This window comes from Aquarana catesbeiana, linkage group LG03 (genome assembly GCF_042186555.1).
Source record: "Aquarana catesbeiana isolate 2022-GZ linkage group LG03, ASM4218655v1, whole genome shotgun sequence".
NCBI classification, from domain to species: Eukaryota; Metazoa; Chordata; class Amphibia; order Anura; family Ranidae; genus Aquarana; species Aquarana catesbeiana.
Genome location: NC_133326.1, coordinates 744,434,212 through 744,456,821, shown reverse-complemented (window position 1 = coordinate 744,456,821; position 22,610 = coordinate 744,434,212). Strand labels below are relative to the sequence as shown.

Here is a 22,610-nt window from a genome sequence, read left to right as displayed (position 1 = left end):
GATGTGTTGTTATGGGTGACGTGTTGTTATGGGTGATGTGTTGTTATGGGTGATGTGTTGTTATGGGTGACGTGTTGTTATGGGTGATGTGTTGTTATGGGTGACGTGTTGCTATGGGTGATGTGTTGTTATGGGTGATGTGTTGTTATGGGTGATGTGTTGTTATGGGTGATGTGTTGTTATGGGTGATGTGTTGTTATGGGTGACGTGTTGTTATGGGTGATGTGTTGTTATGGGTGATGTGTTGTTATGGGTGATGTGTTGTTATGGGTGACGTGTTGTTATGGGTGATGTGTTGCTATGAGTGATGTGTTGTTATGGGTGATGTGTTGTTATGGGTGATGTGTTGTTATGGGTGATGTGTTGTTATGGGTGATGTGTTGTTATGGGTGATGTGTTGTTATGGGTGATGTGTTGTTATGGGTGACGTGTTGTTATGGGTGACGTGTTGTTATGGGTGATGTGTTGTTATGGGTGATGTGTTGTTATGGGTGATGTGTTGTTATGGGTGATGTGTTGTTATGGGTGACGTGTTGTTATGGGTGATGTGTTGCTATGGGTGATGTGTTGTTATAGGTGATGTGTTGTTATGGGTGATGTGTTGTTATGGGTGATGTGTTGTTATGGGTGATGTGTTGTTATGGGTGACGTGTTGTTATGGGTGATGTGTTGTTATGGGTGATGTGTTGCTATGGGTGATGTGTTGTTATGGGTGATGTGTTGTTATGGGTGATGTGTTGTTATGGGTGACGTGTTGTTATGGGTGATGTGTTGTTATGGGTGATGTGTTGTTATGGGTGACGTGTTGTTATGGGTGACGTGTTGCTATGGGTGATGTGTTGTTATGGGTGATGTGTTGTTATGGGTGACGTGTTGTTATGGGTGACGTGTTGCTATGGGTGATGTGTTGCTATGGTGATGTGTTGTTATAGGTGATGTGTTGTTATGGGTGACGTGTTGTTATGGGTGATGTGTTGCTATGGGTGATGTGTTGCTATGGGTGACGTGTTGTTATGGGTGATGTGTTGCTATGGTGATGTGTTGTTATGGGTGATGTGTTGCTATGGGTGATGTGTTGCTATGGGTGATGTGTTGCTATGGGGGAAATACAGGTCCCTCTAGAGGTGACCAATCAGGAGGCAGAGATTTCTGGGTACATTTTGATGTCACTGTGTGACGTCATGGAGGATCACACACCCCGCCCCCTCTCTCTCTCACCTGCACTCCGATACACAGTGTTCTCCGATTCCTGTCAGGAATTCCTCTCATCCAATCAGAGAGCGGCGCTAAGGACACGTGACGCGGACCGGCGAATCACAGAGGCGATCTGTTCTCCCTCAGCGCAGGTTCCTCTTTCCCGCCACAGTCTGATAAGGGGGCGGGTCTTGTTCCTCCGGCCATTCAGCGGGCGGCTGGCTTTGACGGACAGGGCGGCCGTCCAATGAGAAGTCTCCCCTCCGGAGCGGAGAGGTAGAAGAGGCGGGCGGCCCCGGGCGGGCTCGGCTCTCGGTAACAGGTGGGGGGAGGGGCACAACTGACTCCGCGAACAGCAGGACACGCCCAACCGACCCAACATGACGGAGGTGGAGCCCCGGGGCCCCGAACCGGCCCTACAGGAGCCCGACAAGAAAGAGACCGCCAGGAGCCTGGAGCAGGCCAACAAGAAAGTGCTGGGTGAGGGGCGCCGTGTGTGTGATATATGGACCGGTCCAATATATGTGTGTATAGACCGGGAGCAGGCCAACAAGAAAGTGCTGGGTGAGGGGTCCGATATATATGTATATAGACCGGGAGCAGACCAACAAGAAAGTGCTGGGTGAGGGGCGCCGTATGTGTGATATATGGACCGGTCCGATATATATGTGTATAGACCGGGAGCAGACCAACAAGAAAGTGCTGGGTGAGGGGTCCGATATATGGACCGGTCCGATATGTATGTGTATAGACCGGTCCGATATGTATGTGTATAGACCGGGAGCAGGCCAACAAGAAAGTGCTGGGTGAGGGGCGCCGTGTGTGTGATATATGGACCGGTCCGATATATATGTGTATAGACCGGTCCGATATATATGTGTATAGACCGGGAGCAGGCCAACAAGAAAGTGCTGGGTGAGGGGTCCGATATATATGTGTATAGACCGGTCCGATATGTATGTGTATAGACCGGTCCGATATATATGTGTATAGACCGGGAGCAGGCCAACAAGAAAGTGCTGGGTGAGGGGTCCGATATATATGTGTATAGACCGGTCCCATATATATATGTGTATAGACCGGTCCCATATATATATGTATATAGACCGGTCCTGTATATATGTGTATAGACCGGTCCTGTATATATGTGTATAGACCGGTCCTGTATATATGTGTATAGACCGGTCCTGTATATATGTGTATAGACCGGTCCTGTATATATGTGTATAGACCGGTCCCATATATATATGTATATAGACCGGTCCTGTATATATGTGTATAGACCGGTCCTGTATATATGTGTATAGACCGGTCCGGTGTATATGTGTATAGACCGGTCCGGTGTATATGTGTATAGACCGGTCCGGTGTATATGTGTATAGACCGGTCCGGTGTATATGTGTATAGACCGGTCCGGTGTATATGTGTATAGACCGGTCCGGTGTATATGTGTATAGACCGGTCCGGTGTATATGTGTATAGACCGGTCCGGTGTATATGTGTATAGACCGGTCCGGTATATATGTGTATAGACCGGTCCGGTATATATGTGTATAGACCGGTCCGGTATATATGTGTATAGACCGGTCCGGTATATATGTGTATAGACCGGTCCGGTATATATGTGTATAGACCGGTCCGGTATATATGTGTATAGACCGGTCCGGTATATATGTGTATAGACCGGTCCGGTATATATGTGTATAGACCGGTCCGGTATATATGTGTATAGACCGGTCCGGTATATATGTGTATAGACCGGTCCGGTATATATGTGTATAGACCGGTCCGGTATATATGTGTATAGACCGGTCCGGTATATATGTGTATAGACCGGTCCGGTATATATGTGTATAGACTGGGAGCAGGCCAACAAGAAAGTGCTGGGTGAGGACCGTATGTGTGATATATGGACCGGTCCGATGTGTATATATATGTGTATAGACCGGTCCAATATATATGTGTATAGACCCGTCCAATATATATGTGTATAGACCGGGAGCAGACCAACAAGAAAGTGCTGGGTGTGATATATGGACTGGTCCGATATATATATGTGTGTGTATGGACTGGTCATATATATATGTGTGTGTGTGATATATGGACCGGTCCGATATATATATATATATGTGTGTGTGTGTGTATGGACCGGTCATATATATATATATGTGTGTGTGTGTGATATATGGACCGGTCCGATATATATATGTGATATATGGACCGGTCCGATATATATATGTGTGTGATATATGGACCGGTCCGATATATATATATATATATGTGTGTGTATGGACCGGTCCGATATATATATATATATATATATATATATATATATATATATATATATATATATATATATATATATATATATATATATATATATATATATATATATATATATATATATATATATATATATATATATATATATATATATATATATGTGTGTGTGTGTATGGACTGGTCATATATATATATGTGTGTGTATGGACCGGTCCGACTTCCTGTGACTCTTCGGTTCTAACAGAACACTCCACCATATAATGACCGGACTTTGTCCTCCTGATACTAACCGACAACATGGCCGCCTCCAAGGCAGTGACTGCTTTTTTCCTCCTTAACCAATGTTCTGTCAGAATCGGCGACCTGTCAGATTGGGTAATGGAAGTGACGCTCCGTCAGCTGAATACTTACCGCGCATGCAGGTTTCCTAATCTGACAGAACAGCTGCAGTCAGAAGGGGGTAGCGGACATCTTACTACACCCAGCTACATCTAGACTCTGCAGTCTTTTGTGAGTATCTTTCATACTGTGTGGATGTTGCCTTTTGAAAGGGTAAGCAGTGCTGGGTGTACCAACATGGCCCCCCCCCCCCGGCCACCTTCCCACTGCTGGGTGTACCAACATGGGCCCCCCTCACCACCTTCCCACTGCTGGGTGTACCAACATGGCCCCCCCCCCGGCCACCTTCCCACTGCTGGGTGTACCAACATGGCCCCCCCCGGCCACCTTCCCACTGCTGGGTGTACCAACATGGGGGCCCCCCCCCCCAGGCCACCTTCCCACTGCTGGGTGTACCAACATGGCCCCCCCCCCCCCCGGCCACCTTCCCACTGCTGGGTGTACCAACATGGGCCCCCCCCCCCCCCAGGCCACCTTCCCACTGCTGGGTGTACCAACATGGGCCCCCCCCCCCCCCCAGGCCACCTTCCCACTGCTGGGTGTACCAACATGGCGCCCCCCTCACCACCTTCCCACTGCTGGGTGTACCAACATGGGCCCCCCTCACCACCTTCCCACTGCTGGGTGTACCAACATGGGCCCCCCCCCCCCCCGGCCACCTTCCCACTGCTGGGTGTACCAACATGGCCCCCCCCCCGGCCACCTTCCCACTGCTGGGTGTACCAACATGGCCCCCCCCCCCGGCCACCTTCCCACTGCTGGGTGTACCAACATGGGGGGCCCCCCCCCCAGGCCACCTTCCCACTGCTGGGTGTACCAACATGGCCCCCCCCCCCCGGCCACCTTCCCACTGCTGGGTGTACCAACATGGGGGCCCCCCCCCCAGGCCACCTTCCCACTGCTGGGTGTACCAACATGGGGGCCCCCCCCCCCAGGCCACCTTCCCACTGCTGGGTGTACCAACATGGCCCCCCCCCCCGGCCACCTTTCCACTGCTGGGTGTACCAACATGGGGGCCCCCCCCCCCAGGCCACCTTCCCACTGCTGGGTGTACCAACATGGCCCCCCCCCCCCAGGCCACCTTCCCACTGCTGGGTGTACCAACATGGCCCCCCCCCCCGGCCACCTTTCCACTGCTGGGTGTACCAACATGGGGGCCCCCCCCCCCAGGCCACCTTCCCACTGCTGGGTGTACCAACATGGCCCCCCCCCCCCCCAGGCCACCTTCCCACTGCTGGGTGTACCAACATGGCGCCCCCCCCCCCCAGGCCACCTTCCCACTGCTGGGTGTACCAACATGGCCCCCCCCCCCCAGGCCACCTTCCCACTGCTGGGTGTACCAACATGGCCCCCCCCCCCCCCCCCCCAGGCCACCTTCCCACTGCTGGGTGTACCAACATGGCCCCCCCCCCCCCGGCCACCTTCCCACTGCTGGGTGTACCAACATGGCCCCCCCCCCCCCCCCAGGCCACCTTCCCACTGCTGGGTGTACCAACATGGCCCCCCCCCCCCAGGCCACCTTCCCACTGCTGGGTGTACCAACATGGCCCCCCCCCCCCCCCCCCAGGCCACCTTCCCACTGCTGGGTGTACCAACATGGCCCCCCCCCCCCCCCAGGCCACCTTCCCACTGCTGGGTGTACCAACATGGCCCCCCCCCCCCCCCAGGCCACCTTCCCACTGCTGGGTGTACCAACATGGGCCCCCCCCCCCCCCCCAGGCCACCTTCCCACTGCTGGGTGTACCAACATGGCCCCCCCCCCCCCCAGGCCTCCTTCCCACTGCTGGGTGTACCAACATGGCCCCCCCCCCCCCAGGCCACCTTCCCACTGCTGGGTGTACCAACATGGCCCCCCCCCCCCAGGCCACCTTCCCACTGCTGGGTGTACCAACATGGCCCCCCCCCCCCCCCCAGGCCACCTTCCCACTGCTGGGTACACCAACATGGGGCCCCCCCCCCCCCCAGGCAGCTTCCCACTGTTGGTGTACCAAGATGTCCGCTTGGCGGCTTCAGACTTAGTGTAGCTGAGTGCGGGGTGTACCAAGATGGCGGTGAGGCAACCTCAGATCTGACAGGTTGCCTAATCTGACGGAACACCAGCATCCAGCTTGTTATAAAATGTAACATCCAATCACCATCACAGATGTAACTATATTAGATTTATATACGCTCTCTTATAGATACAATTATTCTGCAATTCAAGACAGAACTGGGTGTAGTAAGATGGCTGCCACCTTCTTCTGACTGCAAACCTGTCAGCAGCGGAATGTATGTACAGCTGACAGAGCGTCACTTCTGTTACCTAATCTGATGGGTCGCAGATTCTGACAGAACACAGCTAAGGAGTAATAAAAGTTGTCCCCACCCTGGAGGCGGCCATGTTGTTGGTTGTATCGGTTGGACAATGTCCAGTGATTGTATGGTGGAGTGTATACACTGCCAGTGTTCTGTCAGAACTGAAGGGACGTGGTTGGGGGTTTTTGGTAGTACACCGCTTACACTTCCAATCACAGGACAGGGTCACACCCCCATTGTGGGTAATAGAAAGCTCTCTGATTGGGGAAATGTTCCTGCCCTGTTCTGTGTTGCCTCCATAGACATCAGTGTATGAAATCACCACCGACCCGCAGCTTTGGAATCGTATGACTTCACAGTGGTGATTGGAGTGAATGTTGGGGGAACGACGACAATAGAACCCTCCCCACCCCATATGCTGAGTACATGGACCCCACGCATGGGGAAATCATCACACGCTGCAGTACAGGAAACCCTCCAGCAGGTGGAGACAAAGCTGCATTACCAAGACTTGGAGAAATAGACATCAGTTTGCATTGATTACTCTGCACCCCTGCGGGGGAGATCGGAGGGGTGACGTCCCCCTCCCCCCCCCCCCCCCCGGGAGGGGATCGGAGGGGTGACGTCCCCCTCCCCCCCCCCCCCCCCCGGGAGGGGATCGGAGGGGTGACGTCCCCCTCCCCCCCCCCCCCCCCCCCCCGGGAGGGGATCGGAGGGGTGACGTCCACCACCCCCCCCGGAGGGGATCGGAGGGGTGACGTCCCCCTCCCCCCCCCCCCCCCCGGAGGGGATCGGAGGGGTGACGTCCCCCCCCCCGGGAGGGGATCGGAGGGGTGACGTCCCCCACCCCCCCCCCCCCCGGGAGGGGATCGGAGGGGTGACGTCCCCCTCCCCCCCCCCCCCCCCCCGGGAGGGATCGGAGGGGTGACGTCCCCCTCCCCCCCCCCGGGAGGGGATCGGAGGGGTGACGTCCCCCTCCCCCCCCGGGAGGGGATCGGAGGGGTGACGTCCCCCTCTCCCCCCCCCCGGGAGGGATCGGAGGGGTGTGGTGTCCATCATGAGTTTAGGCTAAAATGTATTGAGGGTTTGGGGGGGGGGGGTGGAGAGTTTGGTGGGTAAAGGGGGAACTGACAGAGGGGTTGAGGGGTTGGCAGATGTAGGTGGGTAATGGAGGAGTTGGCAGGTGGTGTGTGGAGCAATTGGCAGGGCGGGTGGTGGAAGATGAGGGGTTGGCAGATATAGGTGGGGTGGTGTGGAGAAATCGGTGGAGTGGAGGGATTGGTAGGGTAGGTGGCGTGCTAGTTGAGTGCTTGGCAGGTGATGGCCAGTGGAATATTTGCTGGGGGTGATGGAGGGATTGGCCATGTGGTGGTGGGGCCCAGCCACCCCCCCCCCCCATGCCAGAGCCTCTCTTTGGGTAGTGTGGTTTAGATTTCCCCCCCACCCTCTAGGAAGACACTTGGGTTCAGACCTAATGGCGCAGCCAGTCGTCATGCTGCTGTTGAGGTGTGGGTGGAGCTGGCACGGCTTATCTTGCAGAGATGAATTGCTTTCCAGCGTTGAGTATGTAGAGTTCCTGGAGATGGCCTTCATATAGGTGAGGTCTCCTAGGGGGTGAGTGAATGACCCTCTTGCCGTAGATCAGGGAGGTGCAGGCTGGCGATTGTGCGTCTGACTGGCGTTTCTTGTATTGCAGCCACCCAGGTGCAGGGCACGGTGAAATGGTTCAATGTGCGGAATGGATACGGCTTTATAAACAGGTATGACATGGGCGGGCTCTTCTCTGGGCCAGGCTGGTATGGTACACTAACACCGGGACCTTTTTTACAGGAATGACACCAAGGAAGACGTCTTTGTCCATCAGGTGAGTTCTGGGCTGTGACTCCGGGAGGGGTTCCGGTAATATGGAAAGTAACCATTTTTCTTCACTGGCTTCACAGACGGCAATAAAGAGAAACAACCCTCGGAAGTTTCTTCGCAGTGTTGGGGACGGGGAGACTGTAGAGTTTGATGTGGTGGAAGGAGAGAAGGTAGGTGTTGCTCCTTGTAATGACGTGGGTGTCATTGCTCTTTGGCGGCTCTTGTTTTATCCTCTCATCTCTGTTCAGGGTGCAGAAGCTGCCAATGTGACTGGCCCCGGGGGTGTGCCGGTGAAGGGCAGCAGATTTGCCCCAAACAGACGGAGGTTCCGTAGGCGCCCATTTCGGCCAAGAGGGGATATGGCCGGGTCTGGTGGAGAAGGTGGAAATGCAGAGCCTCTGAGTGAGGGGGAGAGAGGAGAGGATGCCTCCCCCCAGCAAAGACCACCACCACGGAGGCGCCCACCTCCTTTCTTCTACAGGCGTCGCTTTGGAAGAGGCCCCAGGCCACCTGGTCAGCAGCAGGCCTCAGAGGTAAGGGTAAAACTTGTATATTGGTTTCCTGTGGCACCATGTACCTCCTGAGCACATTGCCCACTGGCTGATTCTACTGATGGAAGTGGAGGCACATGTTGGGGCTTCAATTTCTAGTGGGTGCAAGGTGCATTAGGAGTCACACATTGGGTCTCGTGTCTGTGGAGGGTGGATTAGGAGGCACATGTTGGGCTCTCGTGTCTGTGGAGGGTCTATTAGGAGGCACACGTTGGGTCTGGTGTGTCTGGAGGGTATATTAGTAGGCACACGTTGGTTTCTCATGTCTGTGGAGGGTGGATTAGGAGGCATACGTTTGGTTCTCATGCCTGTGGAGGGTAGAATAGGAGGCACATGTTGGGTTCTCGTGCCTGTGGAGGGTGGATTAGTAGGCACACGTTGGGTTCTCGTGTCTGTGGAGGGTGGATTAGGAGGAACACGTTGGGTTTTCGGTCTGTGGAGGGTGGATTAGGAGGCACATGTTGGGCTCTCGTGTCTGTGGAGGGTCTATTAGGAGGCACACGTTGGGTCTGGTGTGTCTGGAGGGTATATTAGTAGGCACACGTTGGTTTCTCATGTCTGTGGAGGGTGGATTAGGAGGCATACGTTTGGTTCTCATGCCTGTGGAGGGTAGAATAGGAGGCACATGTTGGGTTCTCGTGCCTGTGGAGGGTGGATTAGTAGGCACACGTTGGGTTCTCGTGTCTGTGGAGGGTGGATTAGGAGGAACACGTTGGGTTTTCGGTCTGTGGAGGGTGGATTAGTAGGCACACGTTGGGTTCTCGTGTCTGGGGGGGGTGGATTGGGAGGCACTTGTTGGGTTCTCGTGTGTCTGGAGGGTGGATTGGGAGGCACACGTTGGGTTCTTGTGTCTGTAGAGGGTGGATTAGGAGGCACAAGTTGGGTTCTCGTGTCTGGAGGGTCTATTAGGAGGCACACGTTGGGTCTGGTGTGTCTGGAGGGTGGATTAGTAGGCACACGTTGGGTTCTCGTGTCTGTGGAGGGTGGATTAGTAGGCACACGTTGGGTTCTCGTGTCTGTGGAGGGTGGATTAGTAGGCACACGTTGGGTTCTTGTGTCTGTGGAGGGTGGCTTAGTAGGCACACGTTGGGTTCTTGTGTCTGTGGAGGGTGGATTAGTAGGGACACGTTGGGTTTTCGGTCTGTGGAGGGTGGATTAGGAGGAACACGTTGGGTTCTCGTGTCTGGAGGGTGGATTGGGAGGCACACGTTGGATTCTCGTGTCTGGAGGGTGGATTGGGAGGCACACGTTGGGCTCTCGTGTCTGGAGGGTGGATTGGGAGGCACACGTTGGGTTCTCGTGTCTGTGGAGGGTGGATTAGGAGACACAAGTTGGGTTCTTGTGTCTGGAGGGTGGATTAGGAGGAACATGTTGGGTTTTCAGTCTGTGGAAGTTGGCTTAGGAGGTGCACATTGGGTCTTGTGTTGACGATAAGTATTGGCCTTGGTCAGGGTACTAGAAGTCACCATGGTCTTCTGTCTCTCCTGTAGGATGCGGAGAATAAAGATCCAGCATCAGCAGAAGCTCAGCCTGGTGGAGATGACCAGCAAAGGCTGCCTCCACGCCGTTTCCGTCCCAGATGGCGCAGGTACGAGCAAGCATTGGGTGCAGCATGTGTGTATCTGGAGGGATGGTGTTTGGAGGCAAATTTTTTTTACTGCTTGAAGTGATGGTTAACCACCTGATCTTGTTAGGCCAACAGTCTAGGGGCAGTAAAGATGTTGGTCCATCAGGCTTCCAGGAAGAGCTGGGGTGCCATGTCTAAATCTCCAATGTACCCTCAGGATTCCCCCAATGCTCATTTCCAGGGCAGGAAGAGTAGCTTCCTCCTTCCAGCAGCTATTGGGGGCTTTGGTGTACCTTCACTGTCCCCTCCAACTGAACGTTTAGGATATCAAAGTTCAGATTCAAAAGTCCACCTTAGTCTGTTGAAGTCTCCTGGTGGGCACTCTCGGTGAGGTGCTATGAAGAGGTTGTTTGTATACAAGCTTCTCATTCCCCAACTCTATGGAAGTGTGGGCACAAAGTTTACCATATACTCTTTCCTGTAGCTTGTGTGCATACCCTGAATGCCTCATGAATGGCGTGCAGTAGGGACGGGGGCTGTGGTTGAATGCCTTATGCATGCCTTATGCATGCCTTATGCACTAAGGATGGTGCTGTGGTAGAATGAGCTGATCCTTGGCATTTCTCTGGGTATCCAGGCCTGAGGACTTGGAGCGGCATTTTTCTCTGGGTGTTCAAATGTCTAATGTTGTTGTTGTTGTATCGCTTCAGACCTTTCCGCCCTCGACCCCCACCAACGCAGAACGCTGAAGGAGGAGAGAATGCTCCCAAACCCACAGCTAACGAAGAGCTCCGTCCAGAGCCTCAGCGTCAGAGGAACCGCCCCTATTTCCAGCGTCGCAGGAGGGGAGGAGGGGCCCCAGGGCAGGCCGCAGCCCCGGTGGGTTTTCTGGATCTTTGCATATGAAGGTTCTTTTTGAGGATAATGAGACCATTTCTAACCTGGACTTTTTCTCCAGGGTGAGGAAAAAAATGCTGCTGAGCCCAGCCAAAGTCCCCCCTCGGAAGATGCTCCAAAGCAATCAGGTAGCCCTACAGAGGCTGGGAAGAGCCGGGCTGAGGTATGTGTTCAACCATCTGCTATACATCTCCAGTATCATGGCTGCCTGTAGGTTTCCATCTATGTAGGTCTCCAGTATCATGGCTGCCTGTGGATTGCTATCTGCTCTGTAGGTCTCCAGTATCATTGCTGCGTGTAGGTTCCCATCTGCTCTGTAGGTCTCCAGTATCATGGCTGCTATGTAGGTCTCCACTATCATGGCTGCCTGTAGGTTGCCATCTGCTCTGTAGGTCTCCAGTATCGTGGCTGCCTGTAGGTTGCCATCTGCTCTGTAGGTCTCCAGTATCGTGGCTGCCTGTAGGTTCCCATCTGCTCTGTAGGTCTCCACTATCATGGCTGCCTGTAGGTTGCCATCTGCTATGTAGGTCTCCAGTATCGTGGCTGCCTGTAGGTTGCCATCTGCTCTGTAGGTCTCCAGTATTGTGGCTGCCTGTAGGTTGCCATCTGCTCTGTAGGTCTCCAGTATTGTGGCTGCCTGTAGGTTGCCATCTGCTATGTAGGTCTCCAGTATCATGGCTGCCTGTAGGTTGCCATCTGCTCTGTAGGTCTCCAGTATCATGGCTGCCTGTAGGTTCCCATCTGCTCTGTAGGTCTCCAGTATCGTGGCTGCCTGTAGGTTCCCATCTGCTCTGTAGGTCTCCAGTATTGTGGCTGCCTGTAGGTTGCCATCTGCTCTGTCGGTCTCTAGTATCGTGGCTGCCTGTAGGTTGCCATCTGCTCTGTCGGTCTCTAGTATCGTGGCTGCCTGTAGGTTGCCATCTGCTCTGTAGGTCTCCAGTATCATGGCTGCCTGTAGGTTCCCATCTGCTCCGTAGGTCTCCAGTATCATCGCTGCATGTAGGTTCAGACCCTTATCTTTTAAAGTTCTAATGGCTTTTTAGCAAGCCCTGCCCTCTAGATGAGCTTTATTATGGCTGAGGTCAGTTAAATTGGCTTCCCCATATTATTCCATTGGCATCATAAAAAACTAAATGCTGATTGGTTTAGGCTCCAGACCTGTTGCTTTCAGTGTCGGAGCTCAGCTTGTCAGGGTTGGTACCCGTATTCCGGTGTGGATACTAGTGGAGCTTCTAGTAAATGACCAATGTATTGTAGTACAGGGCTAAGTGTGGTGCTCCTGATGGTGGGGATGGATGTTCCCATTTGGTCGTAATTCCAGTATCTACTCTGTTCAGGCCTCTTCTCCACCCCCAGCTGTGGCAGCAGATGTCCCTGCTCCAGAGTGATCCCTCAAATACCAGCTGCGTCTGTTATCAGGTATTGCAGAGGCCTTCCCATGTGCACCCTGTCTATTGGCTGTTATAGATGGGGGGTGTGGATGGGCTCTTCTTGGGGTGGTGTGCTCTTCTCTGGAAGGGAGTTATGTGGGTAGGCTCTTCTTGAGGCAGGCTCTAATCTGGTGGAAGGATGGTCTCTTCTTGGTGTACTCTTCTCTGGAGGGGGCTGATGTTGGTGATCTTGTCTTGGGGTGGTTGGCTCTTCTCTGGAGGTGGTGGTGTGGATGAACTTCTTGGTGTTGTGGGTTCTAATCTGGGGGTGTGGTATGGGTTGGCCCTTAGGAGTGGGGAGATTGATGGCTCTTCTCTTGGGGAGGGGGCACACTTGCTTGGACTTTGACCCATGTTTTGTTTTCTTCCTCAGGTGCCTTGGATTTCCATCTTGCTGCAGCATTCATCTTTGGAGCACAATGTGGGATGAAATGGGGCGTGTCACTATGTATGGGATTGTATGCACTTTAGGACTTTATTTCTTTATTGCACTGACTTGTGCTGTAGTAAAGATGGAAGACCAACAATCTGTGTGCTGTCATGTGTTCAGTCTGTGGATGGGGTGTAAAGTTACTATGGGGTATGACTATCCTTGAGTCAGGTGCCAGCTGGTCCTGGCAGGGCGTGTTGACTGGAGAGAAATGAAGGTTGTACATGGTGGTCTGGATCCTCCAGTCAATGGGAGTAAATAAATTCATCTCTGTAACCTCCAATACACAACATTCCTCACCCAGAACTTGAGTCCTCCCTCCTTGGGGGTTTCTCAGCCACAGCCCTTCTTGGGGGGGGGGGGGGTTCCTCAACCAGCGTGTATTGCCATGGATGACCAGGTGTCCTGTTTTCATGCTTGGATGGCCAGACCATGTTATGCGAGACCACATTCGAAAAAATCTACAGTAAATCTCATCTCTGGGCATGTTCTTCAATTCACCGGGCATCACCCACCTCCAAGTCCTTCCTGTTCAGGAGGTGCTGACAAGGCACGTCCCTCAGGTGTGTGTGTGTGTACCCCTAGCAGTAACAAGTAGATGGTGGACAATCAGGAGATGGTTACACAGTGGACAGATGGGGGTAGGAAAAGTAGGTGCTACTACAATGAGCTGGTGGGATTTCATGTGTTGCATGAGTTGAGGCATACAGTAGATTAAATTGGCCTAACAAAGCTGGAGAACGCACCCCCTCCGAGGATCGGTTCTAGGACTATTCTATTAGTTTTATAATTTAGGTTTGGTAATTGCAGCACCCCCCCATTTCCACCTTTTGTATTGCCTGTGCTGGTCAGACTGCTTTGCATGATCCAGTGGTGGTTCTACAAGTTATAAAACCACTTCTGGTGTTCAGACAACCTGGTCCAATTTTAGTGAAAAGTGCACTGGAGCTCATCCAACTTGCCACAGAATTTCACCTGCCAAGTCAAGAGCCTAGGCCAGTGATGGCGAACCTTGGCACCCCAGATGTTTTGGAACTAGATTTCCCATGATGCTCCACTACACTGGAGAGTGCATGGGCATCATGAAAAATGTAGTTCCATCTGGGGTGCCAAGGTTCACCATCACTGGCCTAGGGGGTATTTAAATCCAGGTCTTGGGTTTTGTAGTACTAAGGCTGCTTAATGGGTGGAGGAGCAAAAAGAATAGAAGATGCAGAGATGAGGCATTCTAAGTAAGCACCTTCTTATCCAATATTGGCTTTGGCATACCTTGCTCTTGCCCAAACCCACCAGCAGAAATTGTGCCTTCAGCCTCTCCTTCTGGTGGTCTATTCTGTACCTGGCAAATGTCCTAACTCCATACTCGCCTGGGAGTTTTCTGACTGGACTTTTTACCACAAGAATTTGTGTAGGAACATATGTAATGTTCTTGTGTTGGTGAATTCATCCTTTGTTTTCCTGGGCCAAAACCTACTACTTCCTAGGTGGCCAGTGCTTGTCTTTAGGAAGAGGACCTACACTATTTGATGGGTTGTGTGTTATGACAGTGATGGACCACCACAATCCTTCCATTTGTGGGTCTCAACTACCATTCTGACAAGGTGGTCTGAGTGGTGGAGCTGTGCGATTACTCCAGCCCTGGAGCTGCAAAGTGTCTAATTGTAAATGCTCCATCTGTTGGGTCTAAGCTGCCTTGTCTCCTGGTCCGTAATTCAGCACATGTTCTTCACTGGTAAAGTCTGTCAAGGAAGTCGGTATTGTCATGTTCTTGGCTGTGAATAGAAGAGTTTTAGACCATACACCAGCAGCCTGCCCCCAAAGGGTGTGTTATGGGAAAGGTGATTATTGCTGGAAGAGGATATAAAGGTGTATTCAACCAGCGCCATAAAGCTCTATCAGGTATTGGGCGGATGAAGGTGCTCCATGCATTGTGCTCTCGGCTGCACAGCAGAAGTGCTACATTGTTCTCATACCTGCCAAACCTGTCCTTGTAATCTTCAACACCGGGCTTACTAAGCTGCTGTGCCTGAGACTGTGTATGGATATTGAGGCCCCACGCCCCTCTGGGGTGATTACTGCAGGGGTGAGGCCCATGCCCCCCTGTGGGGTGATTGCTACAGAGATGAGGCATATGCCACCCTGGGGGGGGGTGATTGCAGCAGAAATGAGGCACATGCCCCCCTGGGGGGGGGTGATTGCAGCAGAAATGAGGCACATGCCCCCCTGGGGGGGGTGATTGCAGCAGAAATGAGGCACATGCCCCCCTGGGGGGGGGTGATTGATACGCAGATGAGGCACGCTGCCCCCCTGGGGGGGGGGGGTGATTGCAGCAGAGATGAGGCCCACGCCTCCCCTGTAGGGTGATTGAAGCAGAGATGAGGCACATGCCCCCCTGGGGGGGTGATTGATACACAGACGAGGCACGCTGCCCCCCCCCTGTGGTGGGATTGCTGTGTGGCTGAGGCCTTACGCCCCCTGTGGGGGTGCTTGCTGCAGGGATAAGGCCCATGCCCCCTGTGGGGTAATTGATCCACAGATAAGGTGATTGTTGCACAGATGAGGCACCCTGCCCCCTGTGGTGTGATCACTGGTGTAGATGAGGCCCACACCTCCCTGTGGGGTGATCTCTACCTGGATGATCTGGTCTCTTTACAGGGTGATTTGTTTATGGCGACTTCCCTCCCAGTGACATTTCAGAGCCTCTTCATCTGTAAAACTCGGCATGATTTTTATATATTTTCTTTATTTGACCTTCATTCCTTTACAATTTCTCTTATGCTGTAGAACTGTGATTCCCATTCCACCACGATTCTGGTAGTGATCGCGCTGTAGGGAGGCGCCCATCTGACTTCTATTCACACAATGTTGGGATTGATCGCTAGCTCTGTTAGAGTGATTGAGCATCTGATCTGTGTCCCTCTAAGCTGAAACTAGTTAGAGAAGTTCCTTAACGGACTTCTGTAAGCTCCACATAGCCTGCCATGCTTGTAGTTCAGGGGTTCAAGACATTCACTACACATGCAATCGTAGCTTTGCCTACTGGTCCACCTCTTTCCCCCCCTCCAGGCTCATGGGTTTTGGCAGCTTGTGTCTAGTTGTCTCATGTTTCCCCCACACAGACTCCGTGAGGTGGCTGAGCCTCTCCTACAGGATGTGGACATCTACTCACAATTCTCTTCAACTTTTATTTGCTCTACATGGTTCTCTGCAATCACTGAGTTGGTCCAAAGTGGGTCCCTGCTAGACTAAATTGGGGTACACACAATGAAGAATTCCGTACTAGGCATGATTGTTCAAATTGTGTATCGTGCATACACAACTTCCCACATCCGATTCAGACTCTTACAAAGTTTAGACTTGGATGAGCCTGACGTTGTCCTGCTGGTCACTTGTGGTGTATTACTTGGCTTCTCATGGCAGCATGATGGAATGCTCCTGAAACTGCCCAGTGGAACATTCTTTTCTTGAAGATGAATTCTATGGAACACCCCCCCCCCCCCCCCCTCAAAAAAAAAAAAAAAAAAAAACACCAGTCAAGTCATGAAGCAAGTTCTTCAGAGCTTCATAATGACCATATAGTGTGTTGGTCCTGCAGAAGGGCTGTCCTCCCTGGTGTGGCTCCTGTAGGTGGTTTTAATGATATACAATGTCCCTGTGAACCGCCTCAATGAAGATGTGGTCATGCTTGCTTGGGGTAGGGCATATCAATGGGAGGTATTACTTTCTGTAGCAGAATAGAAGGTAGAATCAGCACTTGGGTGTCAAGAATTACCACCTCATTACCAGGTGCCCTACTTAACTTCACCTAGTTTCAAGAGCACCCAGAAGGCTCAATTGTGCAAATACTGGCCTTCCCAATGGTCTGTCCTTGGGCTGTGCTGCTTCACTGACCAATAACAATGGTTGGGGCGATGCAGGTTTTATGTTTGCGTAATGAGACTGCCTAGGTTTGGTTAGAAGCAGCCTCCTCTCTCCTGCTAGTGGTGGAGCACATTTTTAGGGAATCCCAGGCCTGCTGTAGAGGGAGAACCTGTTCTATAGTGAGTTCTATCCAGAGTAATTCTACGTGGAGAAGGTAGGTTCTCCCTTTGTTGGAGTCTGATAATCAAGGACTGACATTGGTACCTCTGCTGAAATAAGATCATTTAACCACAATAGACTTCAGGCATTCAGAGTGGACTTTGTGCTTTACTGTTCTCTTCTCACTACCAGATTGGTGTATGTGGTGCTACACAGATTGTACAATCGGCCATAACATTCTGACCACTGCCCCGTACTGTGATTAACATTGATTATCTGGTTACAAGGGCATCTGAAGGTTGGTGGGATATGTTAGGCAGAAAGTGAACATGTCATTTCTGAAGTTGATGTGATGAAAGCAGAAAAAAATGGACCAGTTTAAGGATTTGAGGGACTCTGACAAGGACCAAATTGTAATGTCTAGACAACGGGGTCAGAGCAACTCCAGAACTGCAGCACTTTTGGGATGTTCCAGGCCTGCAGTGGTCAGGACCGACCAAAAGTGACCCAAGGAAGGAAAACCGGAGAAAGGGTCATGGACGGCAAAGACTCATTGATGGAGGTGGGGGGAGGCTCATTGATGGAGGTGTGGGGGGGGAGACTCATTGATGGAGGTGAGGAGAAAAGGCCCATTGATGGAGGTGGGGCGAGGGAAGGTTCTTTGATGGAGGTGGTAAGAGAAGGCTCTTTGGAGGTGAGGAGGGAAGGCTCAATGATTGAGGTGAAGAGGGAGGCTCATCTATGGAGGTTGGGGAGTTGAGGCTCATTGGTGGAGGTAGGGGGAGGGAAGGCTCATTGACGGAGGTGGAGAGGGAGGCTCATTGATGGAGGTTGGGGAAGGAAGGCTCATTGATGGGGTTTGGCGGGAGGCCCATTGACTGAGGTTGGGGGGGGCAGCAGGCTCATTGACGGAGGTTGGGCAGGAGAGGCTCATTGACGGAGGTGGAGAGGTAGGCTCATTGATGGAGGTTGGGGAGGGAAGGCCCATTGATGGAGGTTGGGGGGGGGGGGCAGCAGGCTCATTGACGGAGGTTGGGCAGGAGAGGCACATTGACGGAGGTGGAGAGGTAGGCTCATTGATGGAGGTTGGGGAGGGAAGGCCCATTGATAGAGGTTGGGGGGGGGGGGGCAGGAGGCTCATTGACGGAGGTTGGGGAGGGAAGGCTCATTGACGGAGGTTGGGGAGGGAAGGCTCATTGACGGAGGTTGGGGAGGGGAGGCTCATTGACGGAGGTTGGGGAGGGGAGGCTCATTGACGGAGGTTGGGGAGGGAAGGCTCATTGACGAAGGTGGGGAGGGAGGCTCATTGATGGAGGTTGGGGAGGGAAGGCTCATTGATCGGGGTTGGCGGGAGGCCCATTGACTGAGGTTGGGGGGGGGCAGGAGGCTCATTGATGGAGGTTGGGCAGGAGAGGCACATTGACGGAGGTGGAGAGGTAGGCTCATTGATGGAGGTTGGGGAGGGAAGGCCCATTGATGGAGGTTGGGGGGGGCTGCAGGCTCATTGACGGAGGTTGGGGAGGGAAGGCTCATTGACGGAGGTTGGGGAGGGGAGGCTCATTGACGGAGGTTGGGGAGGCTCATTGACGGAGGTTGGGGAGGCTCATTGACGGAGGTTGGGGAGGGGAGGCTCATTGACGGAGGTTGGGGAGGGAAGGCTCATTGACGAAGGTGGGGAGGGAGGCTCATTGATGGAGGTTGGGGAGGGAAGGCTCATTGATGGAGGTTGGGGGGGCAGGAGGCTCATTGACGGAGGTTGGGGAGGGGAGGCTCATTGACGGAGGTTGGGGAGGGGAGGCTCATTGACGGAGGTTGGGGAGGGGAGGCTCATTGACGGAGGTTGGGGAGGGGAGGCTCATTGACGGAGGTTGGGGAGGGAAGGCTCATTGACGAAGGTGGGGAGGGAGGCTCATTGATGGAGGTTGGGGGGAAGGCTCATTGATCGGGGTTGGCGGGAGGCCCATTGACGGAGGTTGGGGGGGCAGGAGGCTCATTGATGGAGGTTGGGGGGGCAGGAGGCTCATTGACGGAGGTTGGGGAGGGGAGGCTCATTGACGGAGGTTGGGGAGGGAAGGCTCATTGATGAAGGTGGGGAGAGAGGCTCATTGATGGAGGTTGGGGGGAAGGCTCATTGATGGAGGTGGGGGGAAATGGCTCATTGATGGGGGTTGGCGGGAGGCCCATTGATGGAGGTTGGGGAGGGAAGGCTCATTGGCAGAGGTGGGGGGGGCAGGAGGCTCATTGGCGGAGGTTGGGGAGGGAAGGCTCATTGATGGGGGGGGGGAGGCTCATTGATGGAGGTGGGGGGGAGGGAAGGCTCATTGTTGAAGGTTGGGGGGCTTTTTGATGGAGCTTGGGGGAGGGAAGGCCCATTGATTCGGGTTGGCTCATTAATGGAGGTTGAGCAGGGAATGCTAATTTATCGGGGGGGGAGCTCATTGATGGAGGTGGGGGAGGGATGGCTGGCATGTGTAGTCCAAACCAATAGAAGAGCTACTGGAGCTCAAATTGCTTGTGAAGGTAATGCTGGTTCTGATAGAAAGGTGTCGGAACACACAGAGTATCACAGTTTGTTTGGGGCGGTGTAGCTGCAGACCGATCAGGGTGTCCATGCTGATCCCTGTCCACAGCCAAAAGCACCTACAATGGGTACCTGAGTATCAGAACTGGACCACAGAGCAATGGAAGAAGGTGACCTGGTTTAATGAATTCAGGAATGGTTTGAGGTGTTGACTTTGCCTCCAAATTTTCCAGATCTCATTCCAAGCGCGAATCTCTGGGATGTGCTGTAAAAACAAGTCCGATCCATAGAGTCCCCACCTTACAGGACTTACAGAATCTGCTAGTGATGGCATGGTGCCAGATACCACAGTGTTTCTTCAGAGGTCTAGTGGAGTACATGCCTTGAAGGGTCAGAAAAGGAGGATCTACTCAAAATTAGGTGGGTGGTCAAAAAAGTTATGGCTGATCGGTGTATGAGTACGTACTTGCCAGGGACGTCTGTGGAAACCATTGTAATAATTTATTATCACAGCAGGATTATATACATATTTATACAGAATATATACCTCTATATGACACATTTCACCTATAGTGGCCTCTGCTCCCTGGTCGCCCTCTGTAGGGGGACCTCTGCCATTTTTCAGTTGATATGAAAAAAAAATATTAAATTATACACAATATAAGAAAATCTAGCTAGGTGATATTAGACTCCAGTGCTTCCTGTACGAGGTCACGGTTCTGGTTGTTGCTGTACGGCATATGCAGTGATTTCCAGAGCCGAGACCACCCTTGGCGTAATCCCTAACATTCATATGTCATCACACATAATACTTTGGTTATGAATTCTCTCACCACATACATTGGCTATATGAGTCCTGGCAATGGGAAGATCCTGCAGGTGATGGGGGTAGCTGCCTCCTTCCACCTACTTGCCCTTAATTGACATTATCTAGAACTGGCGCTCTTGATATGTACAGAATAACACTGCTCAGTTCGTACGCCGCAACACAAACATTCAGAAGTTCGGTGAAGTGAGTTCAGTAACGTTTTTGTCCTGCAGGAGGCTTCATTCCAGGCAGGTTCCTTCAGAGCTTCCGGAACAATGCTTGGCTCAGGATGGGTTCATCTTCTGACTTTATGCCTCCTCTCCACCACCAAGACTGTCCAGCTCGGTGCTGGCCTTAATCTCGTGGTCCAACAACGACGGGTTCCTTCTACGAAAAGCGTGGGCAATCTCATCAAATGATCTTCCCCTGGTTTCTGGGACACGGAAATACGTGAAGATCAGGAAACCCAACAATAACGAAGCGAAGAGGAGGAAGACGTACGGCCCACAGAGGTCCTGGAAATAAGAAGAGAACATGAGTTACGGGCAAAGGACATCATCTTCAGCCTTACTCTCCCCGTGTTGTGATGACCTACATATAAAAGGGTGTGGAGGTAGGTGACCAACACTCTCTACAGGTCAACGAATGGGAGACATTATAAAATTGTTTGATCCAATAAATCAGTCTGACATTTAAAATTAGACATGTGCAGAACGAAAACCTTTGTTTTGATTCGTTATTTCAATAAATTTGTTTAGTTGAATTCATTTTCGGAATTTGTTTCGTTCATTCTAATTTGAATTTTCCGAATTCGGTCGAATTCAATTCAACTGAATCTGGAAACTTCGGATTCAAATTTATTCTATTCAAAACTTTTATTTTATTCTACTCTATTCTATTGTTTTTTGTATTATATTCTATTTTTTTTTGGGGGGGGGTTCTATACAATTCTTTTATTCTGTATTCTATTTAAAATTTATTCTATTCGAATTTCAGAAGATGGTTATATTCTTTTATTTTATTTTAAATTCTGTTCTCTTCTATTTTATTCTATTCTTGTTTTCAAATTCAATTTCGTATTCAAATTGGACGTAATTTTGTTTCATTATTTCGGATTCGTTAAATTTGTTATTGTTCAGAAATTTGTTTTCTGACTTCGTTGTGTAATTTGTAAAAATAATTTAAATGGGCCTTCGAATTCATTCTGTTCGAATTTCGGAGGACGGTTATTTTTTTTTAATTCTATTTTCTAATCTATTCAAATTTATTCTATTCAAAATTTGAATTTTGAAAGACGGTTATATTCTTTGTTTTTTCCCTTTTCCTTGAAGTATTTTTGTTTTGTTATTTTGGATTTGTTCAACCCCTTTGGACTGAGTTCTAGCAAACTTATTTTTGCTAGAAAATTACTTAGAAAACAAAAAAATTTAAAGTTTGGGGGTTCTAACACCCTAGGGAATAAAATGGCGGTCGTTGCAATACTTTCTGTCATGCCGTATCTTACAAGCGCACTTTTTTGGATGAAAAAAATAAGACAACAGTAAAGTTAGCCCGTTTTTTTTTTTTTTTAATTGTGAAAGAAAATGTTGCACCGAGTAAATTGATACCCAACATGTTACGTTTAAAAATTGCGCCGGCTCGTGGAATTGCGACAAACTTTTACCCTTAAAAATCTCAATAGGCAAAGTTTAAAAACTCTACAGGTTGCATGTTTTAAGTTACAGAGGAGGTCTAGGGCTAGAATTACTGCTCTCGCTCTAACGATCGTGGCGATACCTCACATGTGTGGTTTTCATATGCGGGCGCTGCTCACGTATGTGTTCGCTTCTGCACGCAAACTTGGCGTTTAAAAATTTTTTTTTTTTTATTTGTTTTACCTTTTTTATTTTTTATTCTTACACTGTTATTTAAAAAAAAGAAAAATGGTGTCACTTGTATACCCATTACAAGGAATGTAAACATCCCTTGAAAAAAAAAAAAAGCATGACAGGACCTCTTAAATATGAGATCTGGGGGGGTCAAGAAAGACTTCACGTCTTATATTTACATTAAAATACAATAAAAAATTAAATTAAATATCATTTAAGAACTATGGGTGGAAGTGATGTTTTGACGTCGCTTCCGCCCTGCACTGGTATGGAGATGGGTGGGGCCATCTTCCCCTCAGTCATCTCCATACCTAACAGGGAGAAGGATCCGATTGCTACCGATGGCACCGGAGCGTGGCAAGAGGGGGGGGCCCCACTCTCCCACTGACTATAAAAGTGATCTCGCTGCGAATCCGCCACAGAGACCACTTTTATCTGAAAGCGGACCGCCCGCTGAAGAAGAGGATACTGGGGTTATAGTAGCTAG

At 51.3% G+C, this 22,610-nt stretch overlaps 2 protein-coding genes across 8 annotated transcripts in view; one reads left to right on the top strand and one right to left on the bottom strand.

Annotated features, from left to right (window-relative positions):
• Positions 1 to 1,359: 1,359 nt before the first annotated feature.
• Positions 1,360 to 13,003, top strand: YBX2 (Y-box binding protein 2). 3 transcript variants are annotated; one of them, XM_073624389.1, is made up of 10 exons: positions 1,360 to 1,674; positions 7,868 to 7,931; positions 8,002 to 8,035; positions 8,112 to 8,201; positions 8,280 to 8,564; positions 10,073 to 10,170; positions 10,860 to 11,028; positions 11,108 to 11,209; positions 12,384 to 12,465; positions 12,850 to 13,003. In XM_073624389.1, exons 1-9 carry the CDS (start codon positions 1,575 to 1,577, stop codon positions 12,432 to 12,434), a joined length of 993 nt encoding a protein of 330 aa, XP_073480490.1. In that variant the 5' UTR covers positions 1,360 to 1,574; the 3' UTR covers positions 12,435 to 12,465; positions 12,850 to 13,003. The 3 variants fall into 3 exon arrangements, with proteins under 3 accessions (XP_073480490.1, XP_073480489.1, XP_073480491.1); XM_073624388.1 differs by lacking the exon at positions 12,384 to 12,465; XM_073624390.1 differs by lacking the exons at positions 1,360 to 1,674; positions 12,384 to 12,465 and adding an exon at positions 6,446 to 6,655.
• Positions 13,004 to 19,929: 6,926 nt separating this feature from the next.
• SLC2A4 (solute carrier family 2 member 4) overlaps positions 19,930 to 22,610 on the bottom strand; it is a 52,094-nt gene continuing 49,413 nt past the window's right edge. For all 5 annotated transcript variants that reach the window (XM_073623505.1, XM_073623503.1, XM_073623506.1 and 2 more), the window contains one exon: positions 19,930 to 20,770. In XM_073623505.1, the coding sequence (XP_073479606.1) occupies positions 20,564 to 20,770 (207 nt within the window). In that variant the 3' untranslated portion in view covers positions 19,930 to 20,563. The remainder of the gene's footprint in view (positions 20,771 to 22,610) is intronic.